The sequence below is a fragment of the Megascapheus bottae genome, chromosome 6 (genome assembly GCF_031878675.1).
Source record: "Megascapheus bottae isolate mThoBot1 chromosome 6, mThoBot2.hap1, whole genome shotgun sequence".
NCBI classification, from domain to species: Eukaryota; Metazoa; Chordata; class Mammalia; order Rodentia; family Geomyidae; genus Megascapheus; species Megascapheus bottae.
In genome coordinates this window covers 19484209-19501383 of record NC_143514.1, presented here as the reverse complement: position 1 = coordinate 19501383, position 17175 = coordinate 19484209, and the positions used below count along the sequence as shown (strand labels likewise).

Here is a 17175-nt window from a genome sequence, read left to right as displayed (position 1 = left end):
TTTACATTAGGTTGTGCTCAGGAATAGTGAAGGAAAAATATATAACACAGAAAGTAGGCATATCTGCCAGTTTTGGAAAAGTCTGTTAAGATGATCAACTTTAAATACTAGCTTCCTATAAATGCTAAATATAATCTTCAGACAGTCAACAGCATCTAAGTCTTTATCTCTCAAATAGTTCTTTCCTTTCTCATTTTAATGTTCCCTCATTACAATGCACCAATGCTCACTGACTTCTATTTATCACTTTTTTTTTTTTTTTTTTTGCCAGTCCTGGGCTTGAGCTCAGGGCCTGAGCGCTGACCTTGGACTTTCTCAAGGACAGAGCTCTACCACTTGAGTCTCAGCACCACTTCCAGCTTTTTTTCTATGTATGTGGTACCAAGCAATCGAACCCGAGTCTTTGTGCATGCTAGGCAAGCACTCTACCACTAGGCCAAACTTCCGGCCTACATTTTTTTTTTTTCTTTTTGTTAGTCCCAATCCTTTCAAAATTACTTTTCCTTCTTTTTTTGGCTATAATTAACATGTTTGTCATTTACCTTTATTTGTTACTCCATGACACTTTTTCATTTATGATGACCATTATATTTACAATTGTTTCTTGGATACTTCAGCCCCCAGTGAATCCATACATGCACTCATTTCACTTCTCAGTCCTCCACACCTACATTGTTCTTGACTGTCTGTCTTATCTACACTGGGTTATCAATGGTACAGGACAGAGATAAGTTTGTTTTTGGCAGATGTTTTATTTTTACATTCTTTACACTTCAAGCCCAGCAATGCAAACAATATTCTGGAAAGGGACAATAAAAGGCTTTGGATATGGATTTTTCTGTAGCCTTTAATAGCAATCTGGGACCTTGGGCAAGACTCTTAATTCTTTGGCAATGATTTTTCAGTTGAACAATGATGGGGTTTGTGTTAGATGTCCCCCATTGTTTCTTCTCATGTTCCTCCTAATACCCTATATATCCTTTTCAGAGGTCATAGGCTAACAGTTCAATTGGAAAAGAATTAAAGAAAGCTGGAGTCACCTTATAGTAGTTTGTATGCTTCCCATTCCAGAGGCTAACAAGAGTGGAAGAGGTTAGGATAAAAGATATCTTAATAAATAAAAGAAGCCAAAATAGTAATTTTATTGTTACAATTCAAGTAAGACTTAGAAACAACAAGAAGACTGGTATGTGACAAGTTTATTTTATATTAGAAATTATGCTTTAAAGAGCTTTTCTTTGTCAAAGTTCTGTCAACCAAAATCCCACGGATTCTGTCCCTCTCAAATGTGGGTGGATAAACATGTGAAATGGAATCTTCTAGCATTGGCCTCAGAGGCCACAGAGACAATATGAAAAAAAATCAAAGTAACAAATGCTTCCCTAGCTATTCTCATTCTACCCACTACTAATAATCTCAGTTTGAGGAATTTTTAGATTCTAGGTAAGTGAAGAGCACCAGAAAGAGATCAGATGGGATATGACATTTGTACCTACCTGAACTGTAGCTGTCAGTGGAGGACTGTGAGATGGAGCGAGACAAAGATCTCCGGCCTGTCTTGGTAGGGAATTTTGTGAACTCTTGCATGTCATCAGCAAACTGGATTTGCTATTAAGAGAAAGACAGTGAGATGAAAAGAAAATGTCTTATTTTGTAAGATTCATATGCTGCCTTCCCTAAAAGCCAACATGAGCAGATGGCTCCAGTGAAGTCAGCAACTCCTACTGCCTCGTATAACACATAAATCTCTGCTCTTCGTCCCAACTATGTACTAGATACTACACATGGTGCTTTTGTTCTTTCCCTTCTCCCAAATATTCTTGTATGTATGTATGTATGTATTTATTTATTTATTTGTTTATTTTTTGGTCAGTCTTGGGGCTCGAACTCTGGGCCTGGGCGTTGTCCCAGAGCACAAGGCTACTGCCCCACCCCTTGAGCCACAACCCCATTTTCTAGTGGTGAACTTAAGTTCCAGGTGACCTTCAGATCCCAGCCTCCAAAGTAGCTAGGATTACAGGCGTGAGCCACTGGGGCCAGGCTTTGTTTAAGCATTTCTGAGCTCTTGATTAAATTCTGACAGTCCCTTTTCTCAAAATCTACAATAAAGGACCGGGAGTTTGGCCTAGTGGTAGAGTGCTTGCCTAGCTTGCACAAAGACTGGGGATGGATTTCATGGTACCACATACATAGAAAAAAGCCGGAAGCAGTGCTGAGGCTCAAGTGATAGTTCTACCCTTGAGAAAGCCCAGGACAGTGCTCAGGCCCTGAGTTCAAGCCCCACAATGAACAAAACAAGAAACAAAAACAAATACCCCCCCCCAAAACAATACATTTCAGTTTCTTGAAGTAAAACAGGATGATTTGAGGATAGAACTGAAAATTTTTTTCCTATTTTTTTTTTTTGCCAGTCCTGCGATTTGAACTCAGGGCCTGAGAACTGTCCTTGGACTTTCTCAAGGCTAGAGCTCTTTCTACCACTTGAGCACTTCTTTTGGCTTTCTTTCTTTCTTTTTTTTTTCCCAGTCCTGGGCTTGAGCTCAGGGCCTGAACACTGTTCTTGGACTTTCTCAAGGCTAGAGCTCTGCTACTTGAGCCTCAGTACTACTTCTGACTTTTTTCTATGTATGTGGTACCAAGGAATCTAACCCTGGTCTTCGTGCATGCTAGGAAAGCACTCTCCCACTAGGCCAAACTCCCAGCCTACACTTCTGGCTTTTTCTGTGTATGTGACCCTGAGGAATGGAACCCAGGTCTTCGTGCATGTTAGGCAAGCACTCTACCACTAGACCAAATTCACAGCCCCAATTTTTTTCCCTTACAACCTAAATGAAAAGGTCCCCATGAGGAATCAATTATGCTAAGATTTTAGTAAATATTTCTGGAAATGTACATTATTACAGATTAAAATCCTTTCTGTATAATACAAGCAACATGGCTCTCACCACTTTGAAGCTAAGAAGAGTAAATTACACATCAGTTACAGCTGTACAACCTCCCCCTCCTGTCATATGCACCCTCCAGCTGGGACAGCACCAGGCTGCAGTATGTAGCCTAGGCCCAGGCAGTAATACAAACTAATTGAAAACAGAATTGGTAAACTTGAAGAGTCACAAAGCATTGGTTTGTGTTTTCAACTTTCTACCTAGAAAGATTTACATTAGGACTTGAAAGCATACAACAGGGCTGAGCAGCAGGCCAGAAAAAGGTGTACTTCTATTTAAAACTCATTTGGTTCAACAGTCAACTGGTAAGTTTCTTTGTAAAACACCAAGAGAGCAGAGTCCATGTGCTGCTTTATTAAGTCTAAGGTCAGATTCTAAAGACAGGAGAAAAAGTTACATTCTGGCATCTAGCTCAGGACTTTATAGATGGAACAATGCATTTAATACACAGCTACATAATGAATGAACCTTTCAAAGTCCCTTCCTTGTGTAAGATTAAATCAATGACGACTCAAGCTGGGTTTTGGTAGCTGACACCTGTGATTTAGTTACCCAGGAGGCAGGGATCTTAGGTTAACAGTTCAAAGCCAGACTGGACAGGAAAATCAAGACTGGGGGACATGAAAGTCCATGAGATTCTTATCCGCAATTAACCAACAAAAAGCTGAAAGCAGGCCAGGAGTTTGGCCTAGTGGTAGAGTGCTTGCCTAGCATGCATGAAGACCCAGGTTCAATTCCTCGGTACCACATACATAGAACAAAGCCAGGAGTGGTGCTGAGGCTCAAGTGGTAGAGCTCTAGCCTTGAGCAAAGTCTAAGGACAGTGCTCAGGCCCTGAGCTCAAGTCCAGAACTGGCAAAAAAAAAAAAAAAAAAAAAAAAAAGCTGAAAGCAGATGTGTGGTTTAACTGGTTGTGCACCTTGCATAGAAAAAAAAAAAAGGGCAAGTGAGAGCTTTGCGTTCAAGCTTCAGAAATGGCAAAAACAAAACAACAAAGAGCCGGGAGCATGGCCTAGTGGTATTATGCTCACCTAGCATGCAGGAAACCCTGGAACCACAGAAAGAGCCAGAAATGGCAGAGTGCTAGCCTTGAGAAAAACATGTCCAAGGCCCTGAGTTCAGCCTCAGGACTAGAAAAAAAAAACAAAAAAAACCCCACACAAATCAATAAAGACTCAAACCACAAATACTCCATCAGACAGAACATGTTGATTTAACAAGTATTTGTTTCAGTCCAATGAAATATTATTTTTTTTTTAGTTAAGGTGCTAAAACTGTAGGATATTTCTACTATCGAAAGTATTACTACATTTCAAAAAAGAAAACCAAAAACACTCTACAAACTCAAAGCACTGAGATGTCCACAGGTCAGCACTGCCTGTCTAGAGAATTCCTGCATGTTGATGTGACTTTAGCAATCAGCTAGCTTTACTGAAGAGATTAATCCAAGACCAATTTAATAACTTTCAACACAATATGCAGTTATTTCAGTGGTAGGAAAAAGTCATGAGACCATTAGCACCTCTTAATGGTTTCCAGGGGACACCTCTCCTCCACCAGCTCCAGGCTCTGGCATGGGTGGCCTATTTAGAAGCTCCTTCTTCTAGCTGTTGTGACTCCCTTTCCTGTTCATCTTCCCCCTCCCCACCCCAGAGTTCTGGGTGTGTTCCCAGAATCCACCTAAATGGGAGTTGAGGCTAGGAAAAGGAACTGCAATAACATCTGCAGATTTTTTGATTAAAAAATAATAAAAGTGCTGTGGGCAGGAAATACTTTAGTAACCTAAGAACTGAGCTCAATAGTCATATGCGCACCTTGTACTAATAAACCTGCCAGCAGCCAAAAGCTTAGCATAATCTTCACTACCTAAAAATATTAGACTGTGTAGCAAGCGGCTTACTACTCAGTACACTGTTATCTCTCTTAATGAGTCTGTCCACATTTAAAGTAGACAAAATGTGAACATGTACGTGTGTGTGTGTGTGTAATATCAGGGCTTGAATTTAGGGCTCTATATACTCTTGCTCAGCTTTTTTTTTTTTTTTGCCAGTCCTGGGCTTGAGCTGCGGGCCTGAGCAATGTCCTTGGACTTTCTCAAGGCTAGAGCTCTACCACTTGAGCCTCAGCACCACTTCTGGCTTTTTTCTATGTATGTGGTACCAAGGAATCGAACCCGGGTCTTTATGCATGCTAGGCAAGCACTTTAACCACTAGGCCAAATTCCCGGCCCTCTTGCTCAGCTTTTTAGCTCTGGCTACACCCAACCAACTAAGCTATACTTCCAGTCAAGTTTTTTGCTCTTTAATTGGAGATTAATCTCATGGACATTACTGCCTGGGCTGACTTCAAACCTTAACCTTCAGATCTCAGCCTAGGTAGCAAGGTTACTTGCTGGTTCAAGCTGGTTCAGGCCATGTGTTGACAGGCAATTGTCTATAAGATGGCCCAGCAACCCTCAACTGCTTAATTCTCTCCCTCTCCCTCCCTCCCTCTCTCTCTCTTTCTCTGTCTCTCTCTGACTTTCTGTTTCTGTCTCCCCAAACATGTGGTAGAGACCCCACTTCACAACCGTTGTAGAATGCATCTGCTCTAACAGGTACCCCCAAGCTTCCAGGTACACTGGTTGTCTTCCCAGGTGGCAGGTATTTTCCCCTTGGTGAAAAACCTAGACTGTTGTTCACCTTAAGATTGTTAATAAATACACTGCTGCCAAAAGCAATTTTTGTTGCAAAAGCAATTTTTGGTATTAGTTTTCAATGAAAGTAGATCTCAGAAACTGGAGGCATTACTCAAGTGGTAAAAAAAGTGAGCGCTCAAGTGGCCTGAATGTCAAGCCGCTCCCTCTCCCCAAAGAACTAAAAAGAAATCAGATCTTATTTAACAGCCTTCTGACTGGGTTAGACAGCATTGCATTTAAGTCACAATAATGACAATGATGAAAAATTATGTTATATCAGTATTAATATATAACATTTAAAATACATATCTATTTTATATACCATATTGATACATACACAATATAAATGATATAAAACATGTTAAGTAGCCTCCCCATCCTTTTTCCTAGGACTTACCCAATTCTGCCTCCTACTTCTTGAATCAGACTTTAAGCCATAGATCAGAACTAATACCAGTGCTCTTCAGTCAACACATTTACTAGGTAGTACCAACTAAGTACTCAATGTATTCCAGGAAAGAGCTATGCAAACAAATATGAATCCTTAAAAATCTTTAGATGTGCCAAATCCCTGGGTTTGATTCCTCAGTACCACATACCCAGAAAAAGCCGAAAGTGGCTCAAGTGGTAAAGTGCTAGCCTTGAGCAAAAAGTGTCCAAGGAGGGGCCAGGAGTTTAGCCCAGTGGTAGAGTGCTTGCCGGGCATGCACAGAGCCCCAGGTTTGACTCCTTGGTACCACATACATAGAAAAAGTCAGAAGTGGTGTTGTGGATCCAGTGGTATACGCTACTCTTGAGAAAACCCAAGGAGAGTGCTCAGGCCAACTTCAAGCCCCAGAATGGGTAAAAAAAAAAAAAAGAAAGAAAGATCTATAGACATGTTTTGACTCAGAATATACTACTACTACTACTACTACTACTACTACTACTACTACTACTAATGCTAATGGCTTTGCTATGGAATTTCACTATTTCAGATACTCTACTAGACCCAAATACTACTTGCTGTGTTTAAATACCCAATTAACTACCAGGCTAGTTAAGCACACTATTCCAGAGCACATCCTTAAATAGCATAGCAGTGTTATGATGGATGGATAGCTTTCTTCTACGTTTTATCTTGATGTTGTTTAACTTAAGCCTAAAAAATTACAGGTTAGGCCAGACATCTTATTAAACTTGTTATTTCACATGCTTATCTAACAGCTTTTAATTTCTTCAGCAAAGTTTCCTCCTAAGGGTGAAGCACTAGACTCAAAGGTAAACAGCAATTACTAAGAAAACAAATCATTAAGAAAGCCTACCTTCAAGTTTGTGGCATTATGTAGATGAATCTTTCTCACTGCTGGCGGTTACCTGAAGGGCTAGGTTAGTGTCCTTCAGTTATACTACTGGTTTTCTGAGACATTCGAACTTATATATTCTGGCCTACTATCTCCTTCAGAAAACTATGCACAGTTTTCTGCTTAGAAGTAATGGCCAGCATATTTCTAGGCTAATAGTACTGAGCAAAAAGGTGATTATCAAAAGCTAGAAATTTTAACAAGGTTAAGCAGTGTGTGCTAGGTCTTCCAAGGCTTCAACATCTTTCCGAATCTCTTTCACACATCTTCTAATTCCCCCCCCCCCCCACACACACCTTTTCAGGGGAAAGCGAAGAGACATAGCAGTAAACCTAAACACTGCCAACACCTTTTCTTGACACTTACTAGGAATTTCTGATCCCATTTTGGAAACAGCAACAACACTAATTTCTTGGTACAAGGTATAGACAAGTCTAAATATCTTTCACTTCACTTAAGTAAAAGTTTTCTGAACAAGAAAAGCATCTGCCCAACACATAGCTGTCTCTGGACACATCCTCCAGAAAATAACAGATCTTGAAGGAATCAATCTCAGGCCACAAAACTGAACTCATAGCCACCCACAACCACTTCTTCCATTCCTTGATGCAGAAATCAGTCCAGACTCAGCAGGGTTTGACTGCTCCCTGCTTTTCTTCCTAGTCTCAAGTTTCTAAGATGGAGTGCTTTTTTTGGGGGGGGAGGAGTGAGGGAAGAGGCTGACTAATCACAATATAAAAGTCCCCACTTCCCCCACTTTACCCTTCTATGTCTCAGAAATCAGATAATACACTCTTTCTCCTTCTCTCCCTCATTCTCTTTCTCCTAGAATCCAATTCTACTTGAACTTACTTTCAAAATGGAATTCAGTTGGGTCTTCAGTCACTACCAGTATGACAGAATGAAGCTGTACCAGGACCCACACTGGCTAAGTCATTTAAAAGGTGAAAACAGCTTGAAGAACTCCCAAGAAGCCAGTGCTTTTTTCTTTATCAGCTGCTCCTCATCTCCAGGACAGACTGGTCTACCTTTCTACTATCTGCTCAAGTGCTCTAGTCAATGAGTGATCCAGACCCCTGATGGCCAACTAGAGATAACTGAAACATTTTTAAAGAATTGTAATGTAGGACTGGAAGAGCTTCTTAATCCTTTGAGAACCACAATTCACAACAGAATGTAAACCTGGTCAGACTGCTTTTAAGTCTACTTAGCTCTTTGCCTGCACAGTTGCCTGTTGTTCTTATTTCCCTAATTTTCAACCCTACTACCACCATTATTATTTTAAAGCCAATTCCACACTGAATTACTGTCATTTCTGCATTAAAAAAAAAGAAAGTTAGCAAAAGTGACCGAAGAAATCCCCGCTCCTTGGAACACACCCAGTACTTGATTAATAAGCTACAGATTCCTTTGCCCTCCTCCTAGTATAATAGTTGTACTATTTTTCAACTTTATTATAATCATTTCCAACTTAATAAACTAAATTTAAAATAATATAATGAACATCTGTATGATCTTGACACAGAATGAATTCTAGGTTTCCTTTTATCTGTATATGCACACAAATACTTCCAGATATTCAAGCTAAAGAAGCAGGAATTGGGAAGGAAAGTACAGACAAGAGAATTTATCAACAATTTCTTTAGACTTCATCTTCTAAGAATACGCATATTCTCCTTCAGAAGAATTGCAATAACATTATCATCCTGGAAAATACTAACATTAATCTGGCTGAGCAAGGTAACTCCAGCCTGTAATCCCTGCTCCCCTGTTACTCTGGAGGTAAAGACAGAGGCTCCAGGGCAGCACAGATAAAAGTAGTGAGATCCTATCTCATAAAACAAATGAGGCATGGTGACATACACTTACAATTCAGATGTGAAGGGAGGCAGAGTTTGAAAGATCCTGTTCTAAGGTTAGCCAGAGCAAAAGCTAGAACTAAACAACAAAATTAAATCCAAAAGGATTTTAGTCATGGCTTGAGTGGTAATTTTTTTTTTTTTTGCTATTAACAGTAATTCTGCATCATCAAATATCCAGACTCTATTTGAAGGCACCAATTTTATTTTCTCAAGGATGTTTTATCTGTGGACTCAATGGCTCCTTTACTTTTCAACCAAGAATGGAATCAAAATTCAATAAATGCACCTAGTACATTTTCTGAGCCTCTGTTAATATAGAACAGTCTGTTATGTTCTCCCCACCCTGTGAAGAATTTAGGCCTCTTTTTTTTGGCCAGTCCTGGGTTTGAGCTCAAGGCCTGAGCCCTGTCCTTGGACTTTCTCAAGGCTAGAGCTTTACCACTTGAGCCTCATCAACCTTTTCCGGCTTTTTTCTATATATGTGGTACTGACAAATTGAACCCGGGTCTTCGTACAGGCTAAGCAAGCACTCTACCACTAGGCCCCAGTATTGACTATATTCTAAAGTCAGATTGTTTCTTTCCTGTGAACTGGAAGTTTAGTTTTGTTAGAAATAGGTTAAAATAGCTGGGCAGGGTGGCTCAAACCATAATCCTAGCTACTCAGGAGGCTGAGACCTGAGGATCGAGGTTCAAAGGCATCTGGAGCACTGAAGAATGTGAGACTCATCTCCAATTAACCACTAGAAAACCAGAAGTGGCACTGTGGCTCAAGGGGTAAGGCAGTAGCCTTGAGTTGAAGAGCTCAGGGATAATGCCCAGTCCCAGAATTCAAGCCCCACGACTGACCAACCAACAAAACAAAACAAAAAACCAAAAAAAAAGAAATAGGTTAAAATACTGGCAAGAATTTTTTCAGACAAATGTAGCAAAGAATCCTCTCTTAGTAATACCAAGACTGAGTTCTTTGTTAGAGTAAGGCCTTTGGAAGGTACAGTTTTCATTTTAGTAAAGGTTAATTTGTGGGGTGGAACTTAAAATGTAAATCTTGTTGCCTAGTGATTATCATCTGTTTATTTCTGCCTGAGCCAGTTACATTGGAGAAGCTTACAAAAAATCACAAATTGTTCTATCATTCCTTCTACATATTAGTTGGTGCTCTTGTGTGAAGAAATCCTTTACCTTTCTCTGTTACCTGTGATTCATGTTCACTTACTCAGTGTTACACCAAGTGTGTGGAATGCTCATACTGTTCCAAGTTGGGTCAGTAGGGGCTTCCTAGAAACAATTCTTCCACTCAGCACCACCTCCCTAGTTGACAAAGAAAGAATACCTGATTTCCTTTGCTTTTTCTCTGCTCCTAGAATTGGCCACTCTTCCATGAGGCCTTAAATTTTTTTTTATGGGGAATGATATTTAGAAATTAATATCTGGATACAAGGCATGCTACTTGTTATCAAACATCTCAATGCTTCAAGGAGATAAATCTCCTTTATTCCTGAGATCATACTGTTACTTTGAAGTTGCCCATCACATTTAAAAAACTTGAATTTGTCTTTTTTTCACCCATGTTGAAGAGTAATACTAATTTATTTTATTTTTAAAATTAATCTATCATTTTTAACTACCAAAATTAATCTTATTACTAATCATAAGGAATGGTCAAGATTTCATTCTTCTTTTGTCCTTATGACACACTCCTAAGATGTTCTTTTTAAAGACGAAACGAGTATGCATAGTGTCATACATTTATAATTCAAGCTACTTAAGAGGTGGAGATTAAGAAAATCATGAGTTGAGGCCAACCTGGGCAAAAAGTAAGACTTCATCTCCACCAGAGCTAGTCACTGTGGCATGTGCCTGTGATTACAAATGGAATCAGGCAGAGATAGAAGGATCACAGTCTGAGGTCGGTCATAGGCTAAAACATGAGACTCTTATCTGAAAGAGCACTAATACAAAAAGAGCTGGAGTCAAAATTCAAGTGGTAAAGCATCTGCCTACAAAGAACAAGGCCCTGACTTCATTTTATTTTTTGTTTTTATCAATTGGTATAAGGAGTATATCTATATTTCTCAAACAAATGTCTATAAGAAAATTTAATGATGAAAATGAGCCATCAGCAGACACCTCTAGAACATGGGATCTCTGTCATTTTGGACAGCAGCCACAGAGATGAAGCAAATATCATAGAATTTCTTCAGCTATCAAGGAAGAAAGACAATAAGCAATATGAATGAACCATTCTTTCTTCCTTGAATTCATGTATTTGCTGGACTGAGTGAATCCTTGCTGTGAGTCAGTTCAGAATCTGGGAAACCTAGGCTATGTCTACCCAGAGGTGAAAGAAACAGAAAGTCCTTGCATGGGTGGCAGAAAGTAGTATATGGGTGGCAAAAGAACTACAAGCAGCTTTTAATACATGGCAGTCAAGTCTATGAGAGTCTGAACACTAGACAAAGGCTAGTAAGATGGAAACTATTATCAGTTTACTGGTCACCATCCACAGCTTGTTAGACTATAGACCCAAGGGAAGAGGCCATCACAACTCAGCATCAAGTAAGTCTGACTTTAAGGACCGAATAGGAAGTAGTAACAACGCAGTACAAGAACTGTTTCTTTTTTCTTTTTCTTTCTGCCAGTCCTGAGGCTTGTACTTAGGGCCTGAGCACTACCCTTGGGCCTTCCTCAAGGCTAGTGCTCTACACTTGAGCCACAGCACCACTTCTGGCTTTTCTATGTATAAGGTACCAAGGAATCAAACCTGGGTCTTCGTGCATGCCAGGCAAGCACTCAACCACTAGGCCAAGCTCCGAGCCCAGGAACTGTTTCTAAAGTGGGTCAATGTGACCTTTCAGAATCATCATGGAGTTAAGACCAAGTATTTTCAGGTTCAAAGAACAAAGTGAACCTCCTTAAAAGATAAGTTACAGCTGATTTCGATTTCCATAGTCCTTAAAACCATAAATAAATAAGCCTGGAGAGACTATGGAGGCACAACTTGTAGTAAAAAACCCATGACTTAGTCATGTCCAATTATTTAAAAACACAACTATATTTTTCATTCCAGAGAGATGCTATTTACCATTCTTTCTGGCTTTCTAACTTAAGATATACACATTCAATTTTACAAAAATCTTAAGCTGTGACCATGACCTGTGATGTGTGGTAAGAAACAAAATAGGTAAAATGGACTGTTGACTTTGGTAAAAGTTACCAAATGAATACTGCCAGAATGAATACTGCCCAACCTTCATCCTATTTGCCTGACCATAATACAGAAGTTAGGTTTTCCTCATATATAACTTTTCAACAGCCATTTTGGAACTGGAAGATTGAGGATAAAGATCTTTTGTTACACGGTATAGTAATCCAAGTGAAAATTAATATCATGTCGGAAAAAATTACTTGGCAAATTTTATGAATAAATTGTCAGAACATCACTCATCTAAGTTTCCACATTTTTTTTTGGTTAAACCCCCTGACAAACAAACAAGTATCCTAACTCAAGAGCACTGAATTTACCACTTAAACCAACTTAAAGTTGATTAGAAGTTTAAAATCTATAACTACAAAGTATGGCAAACAAGATCTTGAATACCTAGACTTCCTTGACTTTTTAGTTTTAACTGCGGTTTCAACATCACTTGCCCAACTGTAGTTTACAGAGGCTTTGTATTTTCAAATACCAATACATTCTGGAATCTTTCATATACTTGCATATACTCTGCAGAGGAAAACAAAACAGGGGCAAGTGTGACACTAAAATTAAGAAGAAAAAGAAAAGATACCCATAAGCCCATAAGTATTATTTTCCTTGTTTTGAAGTAGGGACATAGTAGCTCTCACTGCTTTTTTAGGGGTTCAATTTACTGAATGAATTTACTGTCGCATTGGGACTTAAACTCAAGGCTGGTACTTTACCACTTGAGACACAATACTACTTTTGGATAAGAGTCTTTTGGATTTGTCTGCCCAAGCTGGTTTTTTTTTTGTTGTTTGTTTGTTTGTTTGTTTTCTCCATTGCCCAAGCTGGTTTTGAACTGGAATAATCAGATTTCAGCCTCCCGAGTAGTTAGGATAAAAGTGTGAGCCACCAGCACCTGACAGCACTATGGTTTTGTGAACTTACAAATGACAGAATATTCATACACCATAAAGAAAAGCAAATAATTCTGACACTTGGGAGAAGCAAAATGATCCAGACAAAGCAATGTCATGTTGTGAAGTTGGTGAGAGGGGATTGAGAGGTACTGTTACTTAAGACTTGAACCAGGTGAGGAGAGAATAGAAAAATCCAAACCTGATGGGAAGCAAAAACTCCATTCTGGCACACACTTCCATGGTCTCCTGGGGATGTATGGCAATCTAATGCTGACACCACTCACTAGACAAAAGAAATCAATGCAGAATTTCCTGTTTATATGAATCCCACATGTATTTGTACAAGGATCAATTTGGTATAGTTAAAACTGACCAATATTTTTCTGTGGTTGTTCGTGTGGGGGAATACCTGGTTATTCCCATAAGTATCATATTGGAATATATACACAACACATGATATATTTTTGATGTGCCTTAGTCTACAATGAAAAGTGACAGAGGAATTTTTATATACTAACAGCAGCACAATTTGAGAACATGCCCTTTGTTAAAAACATTTCACTAGGATTCTTTTGCATTTGGGACATAACATTCAGAATGTACTTTCTTTAAGCCACTTTAAATCTATTATCTGAAAGATCCAGCACAACTGAATTTTCTCAGTACAAAAGCTATATTAAGTATGGGTAAGGTTAAAATAAAATTTTGTCACTGGTGTACTCCTACTTTCTGGTACCACTGCTCACTCTACAGACCTATGAGTAAAAGAACAATTCTTAGAAGGGTATTAACTTCATCAAAATAATCTGATTAATAACATGATGTAATTATTGAATCTTGGTTTTATAACTGTGGTAGACATTTAAAGTACCCTATGAAACCATCTCCATTATATATGAAATCCACCCCCCCTTTCTTTTTTTGCTAATCCTGGGGCTTGAACTCAAGGCTTGGGCACTATCCCTGGGCTTTTTCACAGCTATTGCTTTATCCTTGAGCACCACTTTTGGCTTTCTCTATGTATGTGTTACTGAGGAATCGAACCCAGGACTTTGTGCATGCTAGGCACAATCTTAAAAAGGCAAACTCATGGGGCCAGGAGCATGGCCTACTGGTAGAGTGCTTACCTAGAAGGTACCAAGCCCTGGGATCTATTCCTTGGTACTACATATATAGAAAAGGCCAGAAGTGGCACTGTGGCTCAAATGTCAGAGTGCTAGCCTTGAGCAAAAGTGTCCAAGGCCAGCTTACATGAAGTTAATGAGACTCAAAAACAAAATGAAAAGCTGGGGGAATAGTCTAAGAGGTGAGAGTGCTTGTCTAGCAAGTGTGAGGCACTAGGTTCAGTCCCCAGAACTACAAAAACAAAAAGCATCAATAGCTGAGCAAGTTTTAACTATATAGCTTCACAAGCTGAATAGAACTGTAAAACACGTCTAAATAGTCTCAGGAAATGACATCTGAAATTCCATTGGTTATTTTAAAGAGCTTCTTTAAAAACAAAAAATAAAGATAATTGGGATGTGATTACATTTCCCTCAGCTTTAATGCATCACTGTGCAAATCATGAGATGTTCTTATATTAATAGCAGGGTGGAAGGCTTCCTGTTTTTCCACATGCCAGAGGGAAATCAGAACTGGAGCCAGGTAGAGCTCTGCAGATTTGTCTGGGAGAAGGCTGGGGTTGCTTGCTAATGGGATATGGGTCTATACAAGGTTAGCTTGGAACATCTTGAATACAGACCTTATTCAGTAATCTCAGTGAGTTCTGCCAAGTTTGCCAAAAACATCCAGCAGAGAAACAAATATTCTTGTAAAGATCACCCTAAATAAAGAGGTCTGTGCTTATTCTAGGATAAGCTTTCAGGGAGGCAGTGGAGGGAGAGATGAAAACAAAAAAAAGCAAACCAGCACAACATTCTAGGTGCCTTTTGTGTTCTAGTCTCTCACTTGACTATCATGTCATTCCTTCTCCCAGTGCTCCAAATGAAGCTCTATTTCTGTTTCTGATGTATTCTTTCAAGTAAACTCCAACTTTTTTTTTTTAAACAGGGAGAGATACATATTAACATTGGTATTAATGAAGGAAGCCCTTTTCTGTTTTCCCCCTTTTTATTGTAGGTCTTACTTGATAGTAAACCATGGTGATAGTGCCTTTAAAGCTACAAGTCTTTTTCTTTGTTTTGAGTCTCAGATCTGCTCATTTTGGCAAGCTACTGGGCAGCACTAGCTCAGTGAATTCAATTCTTCCGACCATTTTTCTCTATGCATTGTACCACCTAAACCACATTCCTAACCCTTACTGCTCTGGTTATTTTTTCTTGAGCCAGTCCTAGGACCTCAACTCAGGGCCTAGGCACTCTACCAGTTAAGCCATATCTCTGGCTTTTTTGGTTAATTGGAGATAGAAGTCTCACAAACTTGCCTGGCTTTGAGCCTGGATTCTCAGATCTTAGCCACCTGAGCAGTTTGGGATTACAGGCATGAACCACTGGTGCTTAGCTTGCTTTAGTTATTATTTGTTGGTCCTGGGACTTGAATCCAGGGCCTGGGCACTGCCCCTAAGCATTGTTGCTCAAGGATAGCGCTCTTCCACTTGAGCTACAGCACCACTTCTGTTTTTTTCTGTGTATGTGGTACTAAGGAATGGAACCCAGGGCTTCATGCATGCTAGGAAACACTAAGCCATACTCCCCTTCCACTCACTTTATTTTGTAAGAGAAGATCTTTTTGCCTAGGTCTGGTTAGACTGTGATCCTCTTACTTATGCTTCTTAATTTGGCTGGAATGACAGACATGTACCACCACCAGGCCCAGCTTACTCTGGACATGGGGTCTTGTGAAAATTTTTTTTTGCCCAGGGTATTTTCGAACAGCCATCTTACCAATCTCATTCTCCTAAATAGTTTAAGATTGCAAGCATGAATCACCATATTTGGCTTCATCATTTTTGTATTAACATTCTCAGTCTAAGAATTAGTAATATTAATTAACATGTTAGAACTTCCAAATTCTGACCTAGTTTTTAATCCAATGAGTCAGGAAGCCCAGCCAACCAGAAACTAGAGATGGGAGTGGGTATAAAGACTCAGAATAATTCTCATTTCAAATAGAATTTGAACTCAAGAAATGCTTAGAGGGTCATTCCTTCTTTTACTAAGGACATCCTCCAGTTGTTTGTGAATCACCTTCACTGTGCAGACGAAACTACAATCCATTCTAGCTACAATCCATCTCTAACACCTAGCTCAGTGTCCACCCTTTACCTCAGTTGCCACATCCTCAATTATAGACTGCATTCTAGGTCCTTAGCTTGGATCCATGAATAAGTGTCAGGTTGGTAACAACTTCTTATATATAAACTGTTATGCACGTGTGTATATTTTTTTCTGGAATGTGTATAAAGCTACACTAGAGTTCAATGATCCAAATAATAACCTCTCAAGATTCCAGGCTCTCCACATCTAGTCTTCTATTTTTCTGATCATGGAGAAGAGTAAAAGAAGACTTTTCAGAATAACATACATGGCACACAAGACTTTTTTCCTTGGGGACCAAGTCATCTATTGCTGTGGAAGCTACATTCCACCCCAACATCAAATTTCATAAGACAGAACAATGGACAACTTTGTTAATAATGTAGGAATGATCTTAAATATAGTATATTCATGTTTATTTGAGAGGAAGTTATTTCAAAAGGCTGAACCATTCTCCATCCACCCCCTTATTCTCGTCCATTCTAATTAAGTATGTCTACTTTAGGATATAAGTGATTCAGTATTTTGAAAAAAGTTTCCTATATAATCCAAATCTTCCATTCCTTCCTACCCCACGAGAGAAAGCAAACACAGGCACACCAAATTTACTAGAAGCTATTCAAGGGAACAAATGGGTTAGACACATCTTGTTCAGAGACAAAACAACTATGGCAGAGAAACAGAAAATCTACTTTTAATACAAATTTCATCTTATCAGTATAAGCAACCCACCCGAGGAAGGCAGAGACAGCTTAATCTAAATTGAATAAAAACTGGCAGTATGCTCTCATTCCAATCATGCCCAGATTTCAGCTAATCTCCTCCCTATGGAGTCAAAAAAGAATGTGCAGAATTATGAACCCCACATTCCCCAAATAGGAGGGGTTCTTGTTCCTGAATCCAAGGGCTGCAACAAACCCCATCAGCCATCTACTCCCAATTACAAACTATATAGAGAAATTGGGGGCTTCTTAACACAGATGCTTTA

General features: G+C 39.3%; 1 protein-coding gene across 1 annotated transcript in view; it reads right to left on the bottom strand.

The window, feature by feature from the left end:
* Nucleotides 1–17175, bottom strand: part of Ahcyl1 (adenosylhomocysteinase like 1) — a 39471-nt gene that overhangs the window by 12362 nt on the left and 9934 nt on the right. Inside the window, exon 2 of the mRNA XM_090334381.1 lies at nt 1497–1608. Within this exon, the coding sequence (XP_090190507.1) occupies nt 1497–1608 (112 nt within the window). The remainder of the gene's footprint in view (nt 1–1496; nt 1609–17175) is intronic.